At 44.7% G+C, this 20500-nt stretch overlaps 2 protein-coding genes across 7 annotated transcripts in view; both read left to right on the forward strand.

Moving 5' to 3' along the window:
• DDX52 (DExD-box helicase 52) overlaps positions 1-20500 on the forward strand; it is a 201857-nt gene that overhangs the window by 107521 nt on the left and 73836 nt on the right. The gene's annotated exons all lie outside the window — the stretch shown is intronic.
• Positions 1-20500, forward strand: part of SYNRG (synergin gamma) — a 103863-nt gene that overhangs the window by 68160 nt on the left and 15203 nt on the right. For all 6 annotated transcript variants that reach the window (XM_081945374.1, XM_081945377.1, XM_081945373.1 and 3 more), the window contains 4 exons: positions 11342-11935; positions 14843-14988; positions 16013-16066; positions 17365-17461. In XM_081945374.1, the coding sequence (XP_081801500.1) occupies positions 11342-11935; positions 14843-14988; positions 16013-16066; positions 17365-17461 (891 nt within the window). The remainder of the gene's footprint in view (positions 1-11341; positions 11936-14842; positions 14989-16012; positions 16067-17364; positions 17462-20500) is intronic.

Here is a 20500-nt window from a genome sequence, read left to right on the forward strand (position 1 = left end):
CAACCAGCTATGCTACCTGAGGAATTGTGGGAGTTGAAGTCCATGCATCTTAAAAGTTGCTAAGGTTGTGAAACAACTGTTGTACTGAATTTTCCTCCTTTTAGTTTTCTTTGGGAAATGAACAAATACCGTACAGAGAATGAATAGGTTATCTCCAGTTTAGTTGTAAATCATTAAACTAAACACCTCATGGATTGGTGATTTTTGGGGAGTACAATTTCTCAGTGGGTGGATCACTGAATTTTGTGGCCTTTAAAAAAACAGGGAAAAAATCACAATATTCCAGCACAAACAAGGATTAATCAGTATCAGTATACGTGGCAACGAAATAGTTGCTTCAGAAACCATTTACATCAGTTGCTGTTTCTTTCTCACTTTCCTCTACCCCACCACAGATCGTAAGTGAAAAGAGGAGAAAAAATAACTGTACTGTAATCTTATAGTCTATTTTTAGGTAGGGAACATAGAAACAAACCCTTCAGTGGTTTTAGAAGAAGGGGATTTCTCTAACAGGGTGTTTGAAATATCAGGAATAAATTTGCTTTGTGAAAAATTAAACATTTTTTTTGGGGGGGGGGAGAATGTTAAAATGTTTGATCTGGTCTAGTTGGTTATCCAGTCGCCTGGTACCTACCATGCTTGTCCTTGAATATTTTTAAAAAATTTTGAGTTTTTCAAAAGCACTTTTTTCCTACTATTTTTCTAATCTTTCTTAGTGATCGTTGGATGAATTAATTGTCCGTAGCAGTTCAAGTGACTGCCATTCAGTTTGCACCGAGGGATACATTCTGGATCCTGAGGTTGATTAAGTCAGTATTATGTTTTGATGCTAAACTTTATAGAGAATGATTCCCCACCCCCACCCCATATTCCTTATTTTCCGAAATCAAGTATTTATCTACTGGTGCCAAGGGCCTCTTCAGGGTTCATATTTCCATTTCCCAATCACGATTAATGGATCAATAGTGGACTTCTCTGTTCTCTTAATCAAAATCCCAGAACCCATATCCAAAGCTTGCCATTCCAGCTGTGCCAAAGAAATGGTTAATGCCAACTAAGATCAACTGCTAACTATTTTAACTATTGTCTAGGAATCAAGCTTAGGTAGCATTTTCCATGGTTCTTTTTGATGCAGACTTAGTGATAAAAAGAAGTTAAGGCGTAAGAAGAATTTAATCCCGAGAAGAAAGGGAATGGCAAGTCCTCAGCTATTTTTTGAACGCTTAGATCAGGATTTCTCAACCTTGGCAACTCCTAAGAGGTGCGGACTTCAGTTCCCAGAATTCCCCAGCCAGCATGGGTGAATAGTGGAGGAATTCTGGGAGTTGAATGCCACACTGCTTAGAATTTCCAAGGGTGTGAAACACCGCCTTAGATGCTGATAGCTAAAATGACAAAGAAGTACTTTTGTCCGCTCCGGCTACAAAATTCCTTCTTATCTAAATTTTCTTGGGGCTTTCTGTCTACTGTTATTTGATAAATCAACTATTTTTCTGTCCTGTTGCCTCTCTTTTCTTCTCTCTGTATATATCTTAGAGCTGTGAAGTGGTCCAGGTTTGATTCCAAAGAGCAACCATACAGGATCTGTGTATGTAGCACCTATCTCCACCTCTTTAAAACAGCTACAACTTTTCTCAGATTCCCACAGCTGCTTTCAAGAGTTAACAGATTGGTACTCTAAAGCGCCTTTTCTGAAATATGTTCACAGCCCTAAGCTGTAATGTACAGTATATATACAGAGAGAGAGAGAGGGAGGGAAAAAAAACTTTTCAAGTTCTGAATTGGTAATGTTTCATAGATACTTTAATTGAAAGCAGATATCTTTTTTTTTTCTTTGCTCATTTCTATTTGGTCTGTAAACTGAATTGTCAGAAAGGGACAGTATTCCCTTTTTCCATTCCTCAAGGGCAGTGGTGAAATTCATTTTTTTTACTAGTGGGTGTGGCAGGGGAAGGATACTGCAAAATCCCCATTCCCACCCCACTCTTGGGGGAAGGATAATGCAAAATCCCCATTCCCTCCTCACTCTTGGGGGAAGGATAATGCAAAATCCCCATTCCCTCCTCACTCTTGGGGGAAGGATAATGCAAAATCCCCATTCCCTCCTCACTCTTGGGGGAAGGATAATGCAAAATCCCCATTCCCTCCCCACTCCAGGGGAAGGATACTGCAAAATCCCCATTCCCTCCTCACTCTTGGGGGAAGGATAATGCAAAATCCCCATTCCCTCCTCACTCTTGGGGGAAGGATAATGCAAAATCCCCATTCCCTCCTCACTCTTGGGGGAAGGATAATGCAAAATCCCCATTCCCTCCTCACTCTTGGGGGAAGGATAATGCAAAATCCCCATTCCCTCCTCACTCTTGGGGGAAGGATAATGCAAAATCCCCATTCCCTCCCCACTCCAGGGGAAGGATACTGCAAAATCCCCATTCCCACCCCACTCTTGGGGGAAGGATAATGCAAAATCCCCATTCCCTCCTCACTCTTGGGGGAAGGATAATGCAAAATCCCCATTCCCTCCTCACTCTTGGGGGAAGGATAATGCAAAATCCCCATTCCCTCCTCACTCTTGGGGGAAGGATAATGCAAAATCCCCATTCCCTCCCCACTCCAGGGGAAGGATACTGCAAAATTCCCATTCCCTCCCCGCTCCAGGAGAAGGATACTGTAAAATCTCCATTCCCACCCCACTCTTAGGGGAAGGATACTGCAAAATCCCCATTCCCTCCCCACCCTTCGGGGAAGGATACTGCAAAATCCCCATTCCCTCTCCACTCCAGGGGAAGGATACTGCGAAATCCCCATTCCCTCTCCACTCCAGGGGAAGGATACTGCGAAATCCCCATTCCCACCGCAATGGAGGAGAAGGATACTGCAAAATCCTCATTCCCTCTCCACTCCAGGGGAAGGATACTGCAAAATCCCTATTCCCACTCCACTCTTGGGGGAAGAATACTGCAAAATCCCCATTCCCTCCCCACTCTTGGGGGAAGGATAGTGCAAAATCCCTGTTCCCACCCCAATGCAGGGGAAGGATACTGCAAAATCTGCATTCCCTCTCCACTCCAGGGGAAGGATACTGCAAAATCCCTATTCCCACGCCACTCTTGGAAGAATACTGCAAAATCCCCATTCCTTCCCCACTCTTGGGGGAAGGATACTGCAAAATCCCTATTCCCACCCCACTTGGGGGAAGGATGCTGCAAATCCCCATTCCCTCCCCACTCCTGGGAGAAGTATACTGCAAAATCTCCATTCCCACCCCACTTGGGGCCAGCCAGAGGTGGCATTTTGCTGGTTCTCCGAACTACTCAAAATTTCCGCTACCGGTTCTCCAGAACCTGCTGAATTTCACCCCTGCTCAAGGGTGCTTTTTTGGTGGTTACATAGGACTTCTTACCATCTGGTAATTCCAGTATTAGCATACGTTGCAAACAAAAATAGCGTTTAACGTTTCCATTCTCAGAGTTTATGTGACCAAAATCCAGCTATGAGAACTCGAAGGAATGTCTGTGATAATAAGTGGAGGGGTAGAGGATATTCAAATAAATTACTCTTCAGTTTAAATGCTCTTAACACCGCAGGAACGAAGGGACTTTTTCTAGCTCTTTCAAGGGGATACTGTCTCTTTAAACTTTGTTCTTTATTTCTGTGAACGGAAGGTAACCCAACACGAAATGCCCTGGAATTAATAATCTTGACCCATGTTTATAACCTCCTAGGCATCTCTGCTTGTTCATTTCAACCTGTTTGTTTACTTTTCTGCCAAATGTTAGAGCCCTTTTCTCGGTTCTGTCTGATTGGATTGAATTGTCTTGGCCTTGGGGATGGCGGTCTTTCCCCCCCACCCCTTCCCCTAATTTGCCTCCATTGACCCTTTCAAAAACGATTGCAATGCGATTAAACGGCTGGAAGATGGGCCAGTTTGTTGAGTTTGCAAAACTGGCAGAAGCTTTGCATCAGAAAAATAAAAACAAAAACAAAATTCCGACTCAGAACCGGGGTTAGAGATTTTCCTTCTGACTGTCTCTTTTCCTCCACTTCTCTCTGATGCCTTTTATTTTCAACTTGACATTTTCCTGTGTGAATGTGCCTTTTGGAAAACCCGGCTTTGATAATCTCTCTTCTGCAAAAAAAGACTGGCCTGCATGCTTTTGACTCTGATGATTTCCTTTGAGCTCCTGTAACACCATTCTCTTTTTTGTGATCTGTAAGTCCTGCTGTGTTTAAATAAATATTTATCTTGGCATAATTTGAAAGTCTGAGCATGTGTGGTTTTTCCTTCCTTCTCTCCCCCCTCCCTTTTTTTTTTGTTGAGTCCAGAAATTTCTGGTCATCAGGAAAAAAAAATAAAGTTTAAAGCAATTGTATCCCCTTCTATATGAAAAGTCTCTCTCTCTCTCTCTCTCTCTCTCTCTCTCTCTCTCTCTCTCTCTCTCTCTCTCTGTGTGTCTCTCTGTCTTTCTGTCTTTGGTGGTTAACAGAGCTAGAATAAAGAAAGGGAGTTATGACTTCAGAAAAAGATTTTTAAAAAATGAGTTTGATGATCATGCAACTAACTGGAACTAACTAAGACGGCTGCTTTACTAGAACTAAGTAGGACATGACATTCTCCAGGGTAAAGCTGTGAAGACATGGAAAGAAATGGAAGATTTCTGGAAAACAACCTTTTAATTTGCAATTCTCTTTTTTTTTATTTTGTTTGTTGAGGCCTTTTTTTTTTCTTTTGCTAATAAATGGGGGAAAGTCCCTTACGGAATCTTTAAACCATACAAAAATGGATAAGTATTTATGTATCAAGAGCCAGTCTCAAAATAATTTCTAACAGCTGCATAACAGGAAGAATTCTACGAAATAAATAGGGTTTATAGTGTCAGGTGATCCTTGACCTACAACCGCAATGGATCTGAAAATTTCTATTGCTCGTTGAGACGCTTGTTAAGTGAGTTTTGCCCCCATTTTACGACCTTCCTTGCCACGGTTGTTAAGTTAATCACTGCAGTTGTTAAGTTAGTAGCACAGTTGTTAAGTGACTCTGGCTTCCCCGTTGACTTTGCTTGTCAGGAGGTCCCAAAAAGTGATCCCATGACCTTGGGATCCCGCAACAGTCATAAATACATGCCAGTTTCCAAGCGTCTGAATTTCGATCACGTGACCACTAGGGAATGCCACAAGGGTCGTGTGAAAACCAGTCACAAGTCACTGATGTCAGTGCTGTTGTAACTTCGAGTGGTCACTAAATGAACTGTTGTAAATCGAGGACTACCTCTACTTATTTTAGTCAAGGATGAGCTATGTAGTGCAATTCCCAAATGTTCAAAGCAAAGAGTGCATTTCTACCTTCAGGGGTATGAATAATTTATACAAAGAGGGGAGAATTTCTTTAATCTAGGACAGCGATGGCGAACCTTTTTTGGCTCGCGTGCCACAAGGGGGGCGAGTGCAGGGGGGTCGTGTGCGGGCGTGCCGCACCCATAATGCAATGCACGACTCCCCCAGTGCGCATGCGTGCACAACGCACAACCACCCTTTTTACATGCTTTTTTCGCCCTCCCCAGGCTCCAGAGGCTTTATAGGAGCCTGGGGAGGGCAAAAAGAGCCTCCCCCGCCCTCCCAGAGGCCCTCCTTCAGGGGGCGGGGGACACTCTTTTCGCCCTCCCCAGGCTCCTATAAAGCCTCTGGAGCCTGGGGAGGGCGAAAAATGGCTTTTAAAAAGGCGAATTCAGCTGGCCAGCGCGTGCATTCGTGCCATAGGTTCGCCATCACTGATCTAGGACCATGATGGTGAACCTGTGGCACACGTGCCAGAGGTGGCATGCAGAGTCCTCTCTGTGGGCATGCGTCATTGCCAGAGGCTCTTTATGCACGCCAGCCAGCTGGTCTTTGCGGCCTGAAAACAGCTCCAAAAATGGCTGTTTTCCAGGCTGTTTTGGGCCTATTTCGGGCTGTTTTGGGGGGCTTTTTAAGGCCGTTTTGGGGCCTGAAAAAGGCTGGAAAACTGCCTGAAAAACAGGCCAAAAAACAAGCATGCGCACACCAGCCAGCTGGTCTTCAGGTTTCGGGCACTCCAGTGCGCACACATACATACATGTTCCAGTTTGTGCACTCGGTGGCGAAAAGATTCACCATCACTGATCTAGGAGATGATTTTCAATTGCTGATTTTATTTAGAGCTTGTTGGGACTTTCTTTGTTTTTGCTACTTAACTTTTGGAGTAGAGTCAATTTTGACAGAAGCATCGATTGATCCCTATTGGTATAGGATGCAGATGATCCTCTCCCTCTCTATACGGGCAGTCCTCGGCTTAGGACCATAATTGAGCTCCTGATTTCCATTGCTAAGCAAGACTGCTGCTAAGTTAATTTATTTGCCCCATTTTATGACCTTTTCCCCACATTAAGTGAATCACTGCAATGATTAAGTTAGCAACACAGTTGTTAAGCAGATCTGGTTCCCCCATTGATTTTATTTGTCAGAAGGTCGCAAAAGTGATCACATGACTCCAGGAGACTGCAACCGTCATAAATATGAGTCGGTTGGCAAGCAGTTGAATTTTGATCACGTGACCCTGAGGATAATGCAACGGTCATCAGTGTGAAAAATGGTCATAAATCATTTTTCTTATTGCCTTTGTAACTTCAAATGGTCACTAAATGAGTGGTTGCAAGTCGAGGACTACCCCTGGCCCTGTCTTCTTGTCCCATCTTTTCTTCCCTTACTAGAAAATAAGCTAATTTAATAAGAAAAAAACACTTGGAGTAGCAGAGGCACTATGAATGATAACAAGAGGAAACTTCAACACTTTTAAGCTTAATCACATAGTCATTTAAATGTCCTCCTTCCCCTTCTTATCCTGTATAAACAAAGGAAATTATCAACTACTACGCTCTTCGATGCTGTAGAAACTCTGGAAGCTCTATTAAAATTTTAGTTTCTATTATACATAGCCCTCAGCGTATGACCACAGTTACAATACAATACAATAGTAGAGTTGGAAGGGACCTTGGAGGCCTTCTAGTCCAACCCCCTGCCTAGGCAGGAAACCCTATACCGTTTCAGACAAATGGCTATCCAACATCTTCTTAAAGACTTAAAGACTAAAGTGTCGGGGCATTCACAACTTCTGGAGGCAAGCTGTTCCACTGATTAATTGTTCTCACTGTCAGGAAGTTTCTCCTCATTTCTAAGTTGCTTCTCTCCTTGATTAGTTTCCACCCATTGCTTCTTGTTCTGTCCACAGGTGCCTTGGAGAATAGTTTGACTCCCTCTTCTTTGTGGCAACCCCTGAGATATTGGAACAAAACTTTCATGTCTCCCCTAGTCCTTCTTTCTCTTAAGCTAGACATACCCAGTTGAGCCCAAAATTTCTGTTGCTAAGTGTGACAGCTGTTCATTGAGTTTTACACCATTTTACAACCTTTGTTGCCACCGTTGTTAAGTGAAGCACGACAATCGATAAGTTAGTAACCCAGTTGCTGCGTGAATCTGGCTTCCCCCGTTGAAATCTGTGAGAGTGTGAATGGGAGAGTAAAGTAGAACAGAACAGAATAGAATACCAGAGTTGGAAGGGACCTTGGAGGTCTTTTAGTTCAACCCCCCTGCCTAGGCAGGAAATCCTATACCGTTTCAGACAAATGGCTCTCCAATCTCTTCTTAAAAGCTTCCAGTGATGACACATTCAGAACTTCAACACAATTTCTCTCTTTTAAAATGCCTGCAGTTTCCTACACACACACACACACACACACACACACACACACACACACACACACACACAGATATTGAGGCTCCCATTTGCAAGCTCAGGAACTGCACACCTTAAATCAGGAGTCAGCAACCTTCGGCTCTGGAGCCGCATGTGGCTCTTTCATCCCTCTGCTAAGGCTCCCTGTCGCCGGTCGGCTCCACAATTGATAGGAGCTTTCGGTTAGGACAGGTAGAGAAAAAAGGATGCCGTGCTAGGAGACTCTATGGTGGGGGAACCGGACTTCCGGTCGGCTCCAGAATTGAACAGGGGGCTTCCGGTTAGGACTTTTGTGGCCTCTTTGAAGGTTGCCGACCCCTGCCTTAAATAGTTGGAAAGAGTGCAGACACAGCCACCTAGTTCATAAACTTAAGGTGATTTTTGCTACCTACAGGCCTAGTCAGCTCACCTGAATCTTGGCAAAGGTAGTTTGACGACATAATAGGACTGAACACCCATAGAGCTGGTCCTTTCAGTTACATGTCTTCTTCATAAATTTATCATCTCCTGATCACCAAACAATTGCTTCTTATTCGTTTAATAACAACGCAGGTTGGAATGTTGGGTTGATCCTGCTGGATGTTGGAAATCATGAAGTTCTGCTTATCAACAATGAAGGAGTCCACACAATGAAATATTGGATGGCATGTTCCAATATCTCAGGGGTTGCCACAAAGAAGAGGGAGTCAAACTATTCTCCAAGGCACCTGAGGGTAGAACAAGAAGCAATGGGTGGAAACTAATCAAAGAGAGAAGCAACTTAGAACTGAGGAGAAATTTCCTGTTAGAACAATTAATCAGTGGAACAGAAGTTGCCTCCAGAAGTTGTGAATGCCCCAACACTGGAAGTCTTTAAGAAGATGTTGGATAGCTATTTGTCTGAAACGGTATAGGGTTTCCTGCCCAGGCTGGGGGTTGGACTAGAAGACCTCCAAGGTCCCTTCCAACTCTGCTATTGTATTGCATTGTATTGTAAATTAATATTCCACATACAATCCCTCAGTCAGTTGCATATTTGGGCCTTGTATGCATTCAGTTTCTCCCAGTGGTGGGTTCCGGATCCCGTCGCAACTGATGTGCTGCGACGGGGCCGGGCGTCCACCTCGGGCACGCACGCTGCACACACATGCACATGCCACCACCCTGCGATGCCCCAGCTGCTCGGCGGAGGTCGCGCAGGCACTGTACGCTGTGCAAAATTGGCCCGTTTCCCTCAAAAAGTACGTGGTCGGGCGGTGGGCCCAACGAGCCACGGTTCTGGTATGGTGGCTGCTGCTCCCAGCTGCCGCCAGTACACCCGTACAGGGCCGTACTGTCCGGAACCCACCACTGCTTTCCCCCACATAGCTGCTGAGGAAATAGGGAAGCTCCCTATTTGAAAGGGACGTATGTTGTTGTGGATATTAACTCAGTGCAATCCCAGTTCTCTTTATTACATAAGGCCAAGGATGTCCAACTGTGGCAACTTTAAGATTGGTGGACTTCAATTCCCACAATTCCCCAGCCAGCATGCTGAAGTCCACCAGTCTTAGAGTTGCCACGGTTGGACACCCCTGAATAAGGCAGCTGATCTGAACTGAGCCAAAAAACACTTGCTCTTAACCAGGGGTGGTATACACTTACCTTCCCTACCAGTTCGCAAATGTGAGCGCGACCTCAATGGTGGTCATAGGTTGAGGACTACCTGTACCCTACTTTCATCACCACAGCCAGCAGATTGAGGTGGTGGTTACAGGTGATGGGAGCTGTGATCCAACAGCTGGAGGAGGAAGGCGGACAGGAACTGTTGCAGTTGAAGCAGAGAAGTCAAAAGTTAGAATCAGGACAACGTCCTTGGCTGGAGATACAATACAATAGTAGAGTTGGAAGGGACCTTGGAGGTCTTCTAGTCCAACCCCCTGCCTAGGCAGGAAACCCTATACCGTTCCAGACAGATGGCTATCCAACATCTTCTTACAGACTTCCAGTGTTGGGGCATTCACAACTTCTGGAGGCAAGCTGTTCCACTGGTTAATTGTTCTCACTGTCAGGAAGTTTCTCCTCAGTTCTAAGTTGCTTCTCTCCTTGATTAGTTTCCACCCATTGCTTCATTTTTTATCCTCAGGTGCCTTAAATGCGTTAAAGAGTATAGGGGAAAAGGTTCCATGATCATCAGCTCTGCTGTGCCATTGTGGGAACCTTTTTTTCACTTTTTAAAGCATTTTTTTACTACCTATTCGCCCAAAGCGGTAGTAAAAAAAAATGCTTTAAAAAGTGGGGGGGAAAGGTTCCCACGATTGCACGCATTTTTTACTACAGGTTCAGGCGAATAGGTAGTAAAAAAAATGCTTTACAAAGTTTTTAAAAGTTGGCCACGCCCACCCAGTCACATGACCCACCACCACCAAGCCACGCCCATAGAACTGAGGGCAAATATTTTTACGTTTCACCACTGCCCAAAGGTGCTTCTTCCAAAAGGCTAGTAGACTTTCCTGGGCATTTTTTTTTCCTTTGAAAACATTTCACTTCTCATCCAAGAAGCTTCTTCTGTTCTCACTACTACTTGAATAAGAAGCAAAACATTTTCAAAGGGGGGAAAAAAACACCAAGAAACTGGTTGCCTTTTGGAAAAGCAGCTTTGGGACAACCATGACCTGGATGTCTCCTTAGACCAGGGGTGTCCAAACTTAGGAACTTTAAGACTTGTGGACTTCAACTCCCAGAATTCCCCAGCCAGCATGGCTGGCTGGGGAATTCTGGGAGTTGAAGTCCACAAGTCTTAAAGTTCCCAAGTTTGGACACCCCTGCCTTAGACACTTGGGTGGATACGTTCTCTCACCTCCTTGCTACAACAGACGAATCGATTTCTTTAGGCTACCCATCCTATTTCTGGCAGGAGAGTGTGGAGGAATGCTAAGGAACTGACCTCTGATATTTGAGTCGAAGGAGCAACTTGAGTTTCTCAACTTGTATATAATGCCTTGGTAAGGCCACACTTGGAATACTGCATCCAGCTTTGGTCGCTACGATGTAGAAAAGATGTGGAGACTGTAGAAAGAGTGCAGAGAAGAGCAGCAAAGAGGATTAGGGGACTGGAGGCTGAAACATATGACAAACGGTTGCAGGAACTGGGTATGTCTAGTTTAATGAAAAGAAGGACTAGGGGAGACAGGATAGCAGTGTTCCAATATCTCAGGGGTTGCCACAAAAAAGAGGGAGTCAAACTATTCTCCAAGGCACCTGAGGGCAGGACAAGAAGCAATGGGTGGAAACTAATCAAGGAGAGAAGCAACTTTGAACTAAGGAGGAATTTCCTGACAGTTAGAACAATTAATCAGTGGAACAGAAGTTGCCTCCAGAAGTTGTGAATGCCCCAACCACTGGAGGCTTTTAAGAAGATGCTGGATAGCCATTTGTCTGAAGTGGTGTAGAGTTTCCTGCCTGAGCAGGGGGTTGGACTAGAAGACCTCCAAGGTCCAACTCTGTTATTCTATTCTATTCTAAATTCACCCACTCCAGATGTTGTCTCCCCCTTTGATTTTGATTTGCAAGAGGTTTGGTGAGAAGATCACCCATCCCTTCCTTAACTCTTTGGATGTTTGTTGCTCTTTTTAGATCTGGATGACTTGAAGTGTGCCCCGTTTGGAACGTATAGCAGTGGCTCCCTTCTGAGTAGCTTCCCGAGCTGTGACTGGTTGGATAAAGAAGATGTCTATCAGAGCAGGAAGTCTACCCCCTCCTCCCTTCCTGCAGGAAACGAAGCCTCCTTAGCTACCTCTGTCCTCCAGAAGAAGGAGACCTTTTTCGGCAGCTCTGAAAACATCACCGTGACCACAGTTTCCAAGGTGACAACCTTTGCGAACGAGGATGCTGTCCAAGGCGTGAAGTTCTCATCTCTTGCAAACTTCCAAGGTTCCAGTCCTCATTCTGTCGACCAAAGCGAGGACGAAGTTGAAGACTTTGGAGAGTTTGCTCGACCCCCGGACAATGGAAGCGAGAGACCAACCACAGGCGGCCCTCAAGAGGCTGACTCGGCCTCCGTCTCCTCAGAAGCTGGAAAAGAAGTTTTTGATGACTTTGGAGAGTTTCAGGGTGAAAAACCAAAGATCAGCAAATTTGACTTTTTATTGGCCACTTCCCAAGGGAAAATGAAATCCAGTGAAGAAATGATCAAAAGCGAGCTGGCAACTTTCGACCTCTCTGTTCAAGGTGAGAATCCCACACTGATATTGTGGCTGCAATTACGACCACGACTTAACTGCTGTTGAGTGAGAAATTCACGTGAATTGTTAATACCACTTTATAATGCCTTGGTAAGGCCACACTTGGAATACTGCATTCAGTTCTGGTCGCCACGACGTAAAAAAGATGTGGAGACTCTAGAAAGAGTGCAGAGAAGAGCAACAAAGAGGATTAAGGGACTGGAGACTAAAACATATGAAGAACGGTTGCAGGAACTGGTTATGTTCAGCTTAAGAGAAAGAAGGACTAGGGGAGACATGATAGCAGTGTTCCAATATCTCAGGGGTTGCCACAAAGAAGAGGGAGTCAAACTATTCTCCAAGGCACCTGAGGGTAGAACAAGAAGCAATGGGTGGAAACTAATCAAGGAGAGAAGCAACTTAGAATTGAGGAGAAACTTCCTGACAGTTAGAACAATTAATCAGTGGAACAGAAGTTTCCTCCAGAAGTTGTGAATGCCCCAACACTGGAAGTCTTTAAGAAGATGTTGGATAGCCATTTGTCTGAAACGGTATAGGGTTTCCTGCCTAGGCAGGGGGTTGGACTAGAAGGCCTCCAAGGTCCCTTCCAGCTCTGCTATTGTATTGTATAAATTTGTTCAGCGAGTTTTGCCCCATTTTACGGACTTTTCTCATCACATTTGCTAAGTGAATCACTGCAGTTCTTAAATTGGGAACACAGCTCTGAAGTGAATCTGGTTCCCGCGTTGACTTTGCTTGTCATAAATGTGGGTCAGTTGTCAAGCATCCCAATGTAAATCACATGACCATGGGGATGCTACAACAGTCATAAGTGTGAAAAACGGTCATAAGTCACTCTTTTCACTGCCGTTGTAACTTTGAATCAGAGGTGGGTTCCTACCGGTTCGGCTGAATAGGTAGTCACTTGGCAGGACATGTGACCATACCGGTTCTATCCTGGGCGCCGCCATCTTTATTTTCTGTTCTGCACATACGCAGAACAATCTTCATTGAAAAAATGTATTTTTCCACCTATTTTAATGGCGTGCGCATGCACAGACCTTTTTAAGCAAAATGTTTCGGGCACCAAACCGATCGTAATGCCGGCAGGAACCCACCCCTGCTTTGAATGAACTGTTGTAAGTCAAGGACTACCTGTATAGTTTGTGGGTGGAAGTCTCCCCTAGTGCTGGGAATTGAAGAAATCCAGCATCTCTCTGGAATTCTTTATGATTTGATTTCTAATTCTGGGCAGACAGCAACCAGATCAGACATTAAAATGAGAGGTTGCAATAAAAGGATGGAGTGACATAGAATCATAGGTGGAAGGGCCCATGGAGGTCTTCTAATCCAACCCACTGCTCAAGGCAGAGGACCATTTTCTTGTGACCACAATCGACCCCAATATTTCTGTTGCCAGGTGAAACAGTTGTTAAGGGAGTTTTGCCCCCTTGTATGACTTCTCTCGACACAGTTGTTAAGTGAGTCCCTGTAAATTATTAAGTTGATAACATGGTTGTTAAGCGAATCTCGCTTCCCCATCAACTTGGCTTGCCAAAATTGTGTGCGCGCATGCTATCACCAATTCACTCATCCCTGCCCACCTGCGCATGTGCGCATGATACCACCCAACCTGCAAATGCACACACAACCTTTCCCCGGGCTCTGGAGGCTTTCCTGAAGCCTGGGGAGGGCAAAAAACGGCCCCAACGAGCCAACCGGAAGTTCGAGAATGAACTTCCGGTTGGCCCATTAGGCCTGTTTTTCATGCTCCCCAGCCTCCAGAGCAGTGTTTCTCAAACTTGGCGACTTTAAGTCCTGTGGACTTCAACTCCCAGAATTCCCCAGCCAGCATAGCTGGCTGGGGAATTCTGGGAGTTGAAGTCCACAGGACTTAAAGTCGCCAAGTTTGAGAAACACTGCTCCAGAGGCTTACCTGAAGCTTGGGCGAAAACGGCTTCCCCCGGCCCTCCAGAAGGCCAAAAATCAGCTGGCTGGCGCATGTATGCACGCCAGAGCTGATGGCTGGCATGCCAGCTAATATGGCTCCGTGTGCCATCTTTGCCACGCATGCCATAGGTTCACCATCATGGCCCTGTGCCATTTCAGACAAATGGCTATCCAACATCTTCTTAAAGACTTCCAGTGTTGGGGCATTCACAACTTCCGGAGGCAACTTCTGTTCCACTGATTAATTGTTCTAACTGTCAGGAAATTTCTTCTCAGTTCTAAGTTGCTTCTCTCCTTGATTCGTTTCCACCCATTGCTTCTTGTCTTACCCTCAGGTGCTTTGGAGAATAGTTTGACTCCCTCTTCTTTGTGGCAACCCCTGAGATATTGGAACACTGCTATCCTGTCTCCCCTAGTCCTTCTTTTCATTAAAATTGACATACCCAGTTCCTGCAACCGTTCTTCATATGTTTTAGTCTCCAGTCCTTTAATCCTCTTTGTTGCTCTTCTCTGCACTCTTTCTAGAGTCTCCACATCTTTTCTACATCGTGGCGACCAATGTCGCCCTTTACCCATTTCACCACATGGCACCTGGGAAGATTACATCACCCAGCAAGGCTCAACCAAGCCTGGAACTCAGGACAGCGTACAGAGTTGCCCCTGCATGGCTTCATGACAGTCTGACAACCAATCAGAATACAAGCTCAAATTCAAAAGCTCAGAGAGGGTGTAAAACTCAGGCACTCTCATCATCTCTTCCCCCTTTTTCCCCCCAGGATCTCAAACCACTCATATCCTCCTGTCCACCATCAATAAACATTCTTTCCAAGCAACTTCCATGAATCCAGTGTCTTTTTCCCCACCTGGAACTGAACCCAGAAGGATATTTCTTCCAACATAAGTCAAGGACTATCTGTGTTCGCCCTAACCTCACCATCCCTTTAATACCTGTATTTCTTTCCAGGTTCTCACAAAAGGACCCTAAGTTTGGGCTCCTCACCTCTGCCGCCAGTGGAGCAGCCCTTTAGGGATCGATCAAACACGCTGAGCGAGAAGCCTTCACTGCCTGTCATCCGAGACAAGTACAAAGACCTTACCGGAGAAGTAGAGGTAAGGGGGGAACCAACAAAAGGGGGTGTGGCTTGGAGCACCTGTGCTGAAAACAATGGCTTGATTAAGCAGGTGCCAAACTGCAAATGCAGGTAAGGCAAAAAATCCTTGTGGGCAGAATTGGGAGCTGCTGAAAGAGAAGCCGAGTTGTAGCTACCATGTTTCCCATCATGATTCTTTCACTTATTGCCTACAGCAGTGTGTTTCTCAGTCTCTCCGACTTTAAGATCTATGGACTTCATTTCCCAGAATTCCCCCAGGCTGGGGAATTCTGGGATTTGAAGTCCACAGATAATAAAACTTCCTGAGTTTGAGATATACTTACAAACGTATCTGTATGCTGCCCAATTCATTCCACATTTTAGGAGGAGTACAAGCAACAAAATGAGTGGTGCGGTGGCCTAGACGTGGAGCTCTGGCCTCACAATCAGGAGGCTGTGAGTTCGATCCCAGGTAGAGGCAGATATTTCTCTCTCTGGGCACATTGAGATTCTATCTGCTGAACAAAACTGCACTGGCGACAGGAAGGGCATCCGGCCAGTAGACACTCAGCTCCATTCGGTTGCCCAGATTCCACCCTGCAAAGGATTATGGGGCCATTCAAAAAGATGATGACAAGGAACAAAATAAAATACAAATGAGAAAAATAATTCAGAGCAACCCATCTCATAAACCAGCCCATGCTCAGCCACATTTTCAAGGGCATTTTCAAGGGGCAACATGCACACCAAAAATTATTTGGAACCAGCCCGTTTAACCTGCTTCCAAAATGACAGTGGGAAGGAACCAGTTTTCCTAGGGGATAGTGATCAAAATGCCCTATTTGATCTTCCCAACTTGGTGGGAAGAGACCCACAACTTTCCTTCCCAAATTGTTATGTTATAGATGAAGGAGAATTTGAAAAGTTTCTAATCGTCCACACCTGGATTTGGCTCTCCCGTACAGAAAAAAAAATCACTCTTAAAACATCATTCCATGTTGGGTTTTTTTGCAAAAATGGTTTCTTTTACTTTCTCCCACTAGGAAAGTGAGAGATATGCCTATGAATGGCAGAGATGTTTGGAAAGTGCGCTGCAGGTAAGTAAGTGGCCACCATCTACCTGAATAGCTTCCTTTCCTTTTATGTCGGTGTTACTTGGTGATTTGAAAAGGGGAAAGTTGGTCACGACATCTATAGAGCGGCGAGAATAGTTTGTACAATCGAATTCAGTTGGTTGTTTAATATTGTCGCCACAATATAAAAAAAGATGGAAAGAGTTCAGAGAAGAGCAACAAAAATGATTAGGGGGCTGGAGGCTAAAACAAAAAGAACATTTGCAGGAATTGTTAGGTCAAGTTTAATGAAGAGAAGGATTAAGAGTAGCATGATAGCAGTCTTCCAATATCTCAGGGGTTGCCACAAAGAAGAGGCAGTCAAACTATTCTCCAAAGCACCTGAGGGTAGAACAAGAAGCAATGGGTGGAAACTAATCAAGGAGAGAAGCAACTTAGAACTAAGGAGAAATTTCCTGACAGTGAGAGCAATTAACCAGTGGAACAGCTTGCCACCAGAAGTTGTGAATTCTCCAACACTGGAAGTTTTGAAGAAGAGATTGGACAGCTATTTGAAATGGTATAGGATCTCCAGCTTGAGCAGGGGGTTGGACTAGAAGACCTCTAAGGTCCATTCCAACTCTGTTATTCTGTTCAACTCTGTTAACTAGAAAACCAAATTTGGTCCTTTCCAACTTTGTGAAAAGGTAAAGGTTCCCCTCACAAATATGTGCTAATCATTCCCGACTCTAGGGGGCAGTGCTCATCTCTGTTTCAAAGCCGAAGAGCCACCACGTCTCCATGGTCATGTGGCCAGCATGACTCAATGCCAAAGGTGCACAGCACGCTGTTACCTTCCCACCAAAGGTCGTTCCTATTTTTCTACTTGCATTTTTACATGTTTTCAAACCGCTAGGTTGGCAGAAGCTGGGACAAGTAACAGGAGCTCACTCCGTTACGTGGTGCTAGGGATTCAAACCGCTGAACTGCCGACCTTTCTGAGTGACAACCTCAGCATCCTAGCTGCTGAGCCACCCTTTGGAGTAGAAAAGTAGAAAAATAGGAACCATCTTTGGTGGGAAAGTAACAGCGTTCCGTGCACCTTCGGCATTTAGTCATACCGGCCACATGATCACAGAGACGTCTTTGGACAGCGCTGACTGTTTGGCTTTGAAACAGAGATGAGCACCGCCCCCTAGAGTCAGGAACAACTAGCACATATGTGTGAAGGGAACCTTTACCGTATGTAAAGCAAGCTGTGTAGGATAAACATGGGATAGAATTCAGCAGCTGAATGTGTAACTTTGACGCACCTGTCCTAAAGTGAACCTCTCCTCTGATAGGTCATCAAGAAAGCGAACGACATCCTGAACGGAATCAGCAGCTCTTCTGTATGTACTGAAGTCATCCAGTCTGTGCAGGGCATGGAATATTTATTAGGTATAATTTTATTTCATTTCATATCTCAGTAACACAATTGCAGGTAGTCCTCGACTTACGACTAGTGGCTTAAGAACCGTTTGGAGTTGCAATTGCCAAACACACATGCTTTGTGGGGCACTTGGCAACTGGCTCACCTTTATGGCCATTTGCAACATCCCACGGTTACCCGACCACAATTTGTGACCTTTTTTTGGCAGTTTTTGGCATTTACTTCGTTTCTAGCAATAGCACTTAGAGTCTAAGTCTTAGACTTCTATACTGCTTCACAATGCTTTACAGCCCCTCTTTAAGTGGTTTACAAAGTCAGCCTCTTGCCCCCAACAATCTGGGTCCTCATTTTACCCACCTCGGAAGGTTGGAAGACTGAGTCAAACAAAAAAACACCCACTGGGAAAATGGATTCTCTTAATCACCATGGTGTTTGCTTAATGGCCATCATGAGAAACAGTCATAACTTCAAATCTGGTCGTGTGGCACTTCAATTTATGACTGCTACGGCTATAATTCTAAGCTCAATTATGGTTGTAAGTCAAGGACAACCTGTAACGTGAATTAAAAGTATCCAGGTGCTTGTGAGGATGGTTGGCTGGGAAGAAGGGAGTTGTCTCCTTAAAGGCAGGGGGTTTCCAACCTAGGTAACTTTATGACTTGTGGACTTCAACTCTGTCAGAGTTCATGACTTGGCAGAGACATGGTAACAAGGTTAGCCAATGAATAGACATGGCAACTGGGTCAGCCAAAGAGGGCTGTTAGGAAACTGAAACAGTATTTGCTGTGTGAGCAACGAGATGTCAGCGTTCCAAATATCATGCAGAATTAAATCAGAGTCCACGCCAGAGCTATCTCTAAAGTTCCAATTTAATAATACAGACATGTTGGCACATCTGTGGGAATCCCAATTCTGGAAGTTACCTGGCATTCCCACCCAGCTGAAAGTTCATGATCTTGTCCCCACACCCACCAATCCATCACAGGGTCCAATCTTCTTCTTCCATACTGGCATCTCCACCCCGCTAGTTCCAGTCAGGTGTCGAGGTGCGGAGACAAAGAATAACCTTGAGCTTCTAGAAAGGAATTTTTTGTTTTGAAAACAACACATTCTACCCCTTGCTATCCCCACCCCCCACCCCTTAATGAAAAGGCATACTAAAGATGAAGCTAGACAGAAAGAGTGTGGCAGGCCAAAGATTCTAAAAGGAACCGCTGCAGGCCTGACACGAGACAGCAAGGAGCCTGGGCGTGGCTTAGCTCAACTGTTCTGTACTAAAGCTCTGAGTCTGTGCTGAGCTCTAAACTAGTCTGTTGCTCTGAACTGAAACTGAAACTGTTCTCTCCTTTGCCTGTGTTTGCTTGTATTTACTACCACATTGGAAAACCTGCTTTTGGTATTGTATATTTAATTCATGTGTTATATAAAGAGAAGTTAATGAATTCTGCTGAATCATTTACCTGTGTGTGTTTTCTGGATGTGATTGCTGCAACACACTCTAACAAACTCCCATGCTGGCTGTGAAATTCTGGGAGTTGAAGTCCACAAGTTGTAAAAGTTGCCAAGGTTGGAGAACCTTGCTGATAGGCATAGATGTATAGAACAGTAACTAAAAATAGAAGGGAAGTAACTAGAAGTAACGATAACTATAAGCTGTCTGCAAGGAGTATAAATCCTTCCATGTCCCACCATCCAATCAGAGCTGAAGAAGCTTCTTGGATGAGAAGTGAAACATCTTCAAAGAATAACAAGAAAGTCCAGTTGCCTCTTGAAAAAATGCACCTTGGGGGCAACCGTGACCTGGATGACGGAGAATCTCCATAGACAACAATTAACAGTAACTGCAAGGAACCTAACATCGGAAGAAACATTCTTCCCATGTTAGTTCCCTTGTAGTTACTGTTAGTTCCCTTCTAGTTGTCTACAGAGGTTTCAAGGGAAAGTAAGCAGAAAGACAAATATTTGTCTATAACTTTGAGATGGGCGAGATTTAAATCTCGCCCATCTCAAAGTTATAGGCAAATACTTGTCTTTCTGTCTACTTTCCCTTGAAATGTTGCTATTTCAAGTAAATTGCCTTTTATAAAGCATGATGTGATTTGGTCAGTGCACAAGTGGGAATCAAAAGTCCTCAACATCCAGCTGATGGCAAAGATTTTCCTCTATCAAAAGGCCCCGAAAACCCGTCTCTGGCCCAAGCAAATATATTTAACTGGGGTTATTGGGGTAGAGAATAGATATCCTGTGTGAACCCTCTGCCCCTGCCAACTCTTCCATGCAAATCAAACCAGAGACTGCCAGGTGAGCAGTTAACCAATGAGTGGGTTGCCTCAAAGGGTTAGTCATAGTTATGACCCTGTCAGTCGCAACCATGACCAGGAGGACTGAGAATCTCCATTGACAATGAGTTGATTGGCTTCTTTCTCTTCCATATGATAGAGACGAAATCCTATAATAGTCCTCCCTGCAAAGATAGTTTCTTCTCTTGGCTATTCGTCTCTGTGTCTCTTTTTCACCGCCATCACCTTGGCCGCCTAGGTTTTAAAGGAGACAGGAAGGATGGGGGAGGGACATCCTCCCAACTCTCTTGGTTCAGAAGCAGTATGAGAAATTAAATGTCTGTGCAAAAATGGTGGACTTAATGCCCAAGTGCAGGCAGCCCTCAACCTAACAACTACAACATATGAAGAATGGTTAGAGAAACTGGGCATGGCTAGTCTAGTGAAGGGAAGGACCAGGGGAGACAGGATAGCAGCAGATTTCAATATTTGAGGGGCTACCACAGAGAGGAGGGGGTCAAGCTATTTTCCAAAGCACATGAAGGCCAGAGAAGGAATAATAGATGGAAGCTGACCAAGGAGAGATTCAACCTAGAAATAAGGAGGAACTTTCTGACTGTGAGAACAATCAATTAATGAAACAGAAGTTGCCTTCGGAGGTTGTCGGGGCTTCATCATGAGATTTTCAAGAAGAGATTGGGCTACCATTTACAATACAATACAATACAATACAATACAATACAATAGTAGAGTTGGAAGGGACCTTGG

Source organism: Natrix helvetica, assembly GCF_964273705.1.
Source record: "Natrix helvetica genome assembly, chromosome: 2".
Lineage (NCBI taxonomy): Eukaryota > Metazoa > Chordata > Lepidosauria > Squamata > Natricidae > Natrix > Natrix helvetica.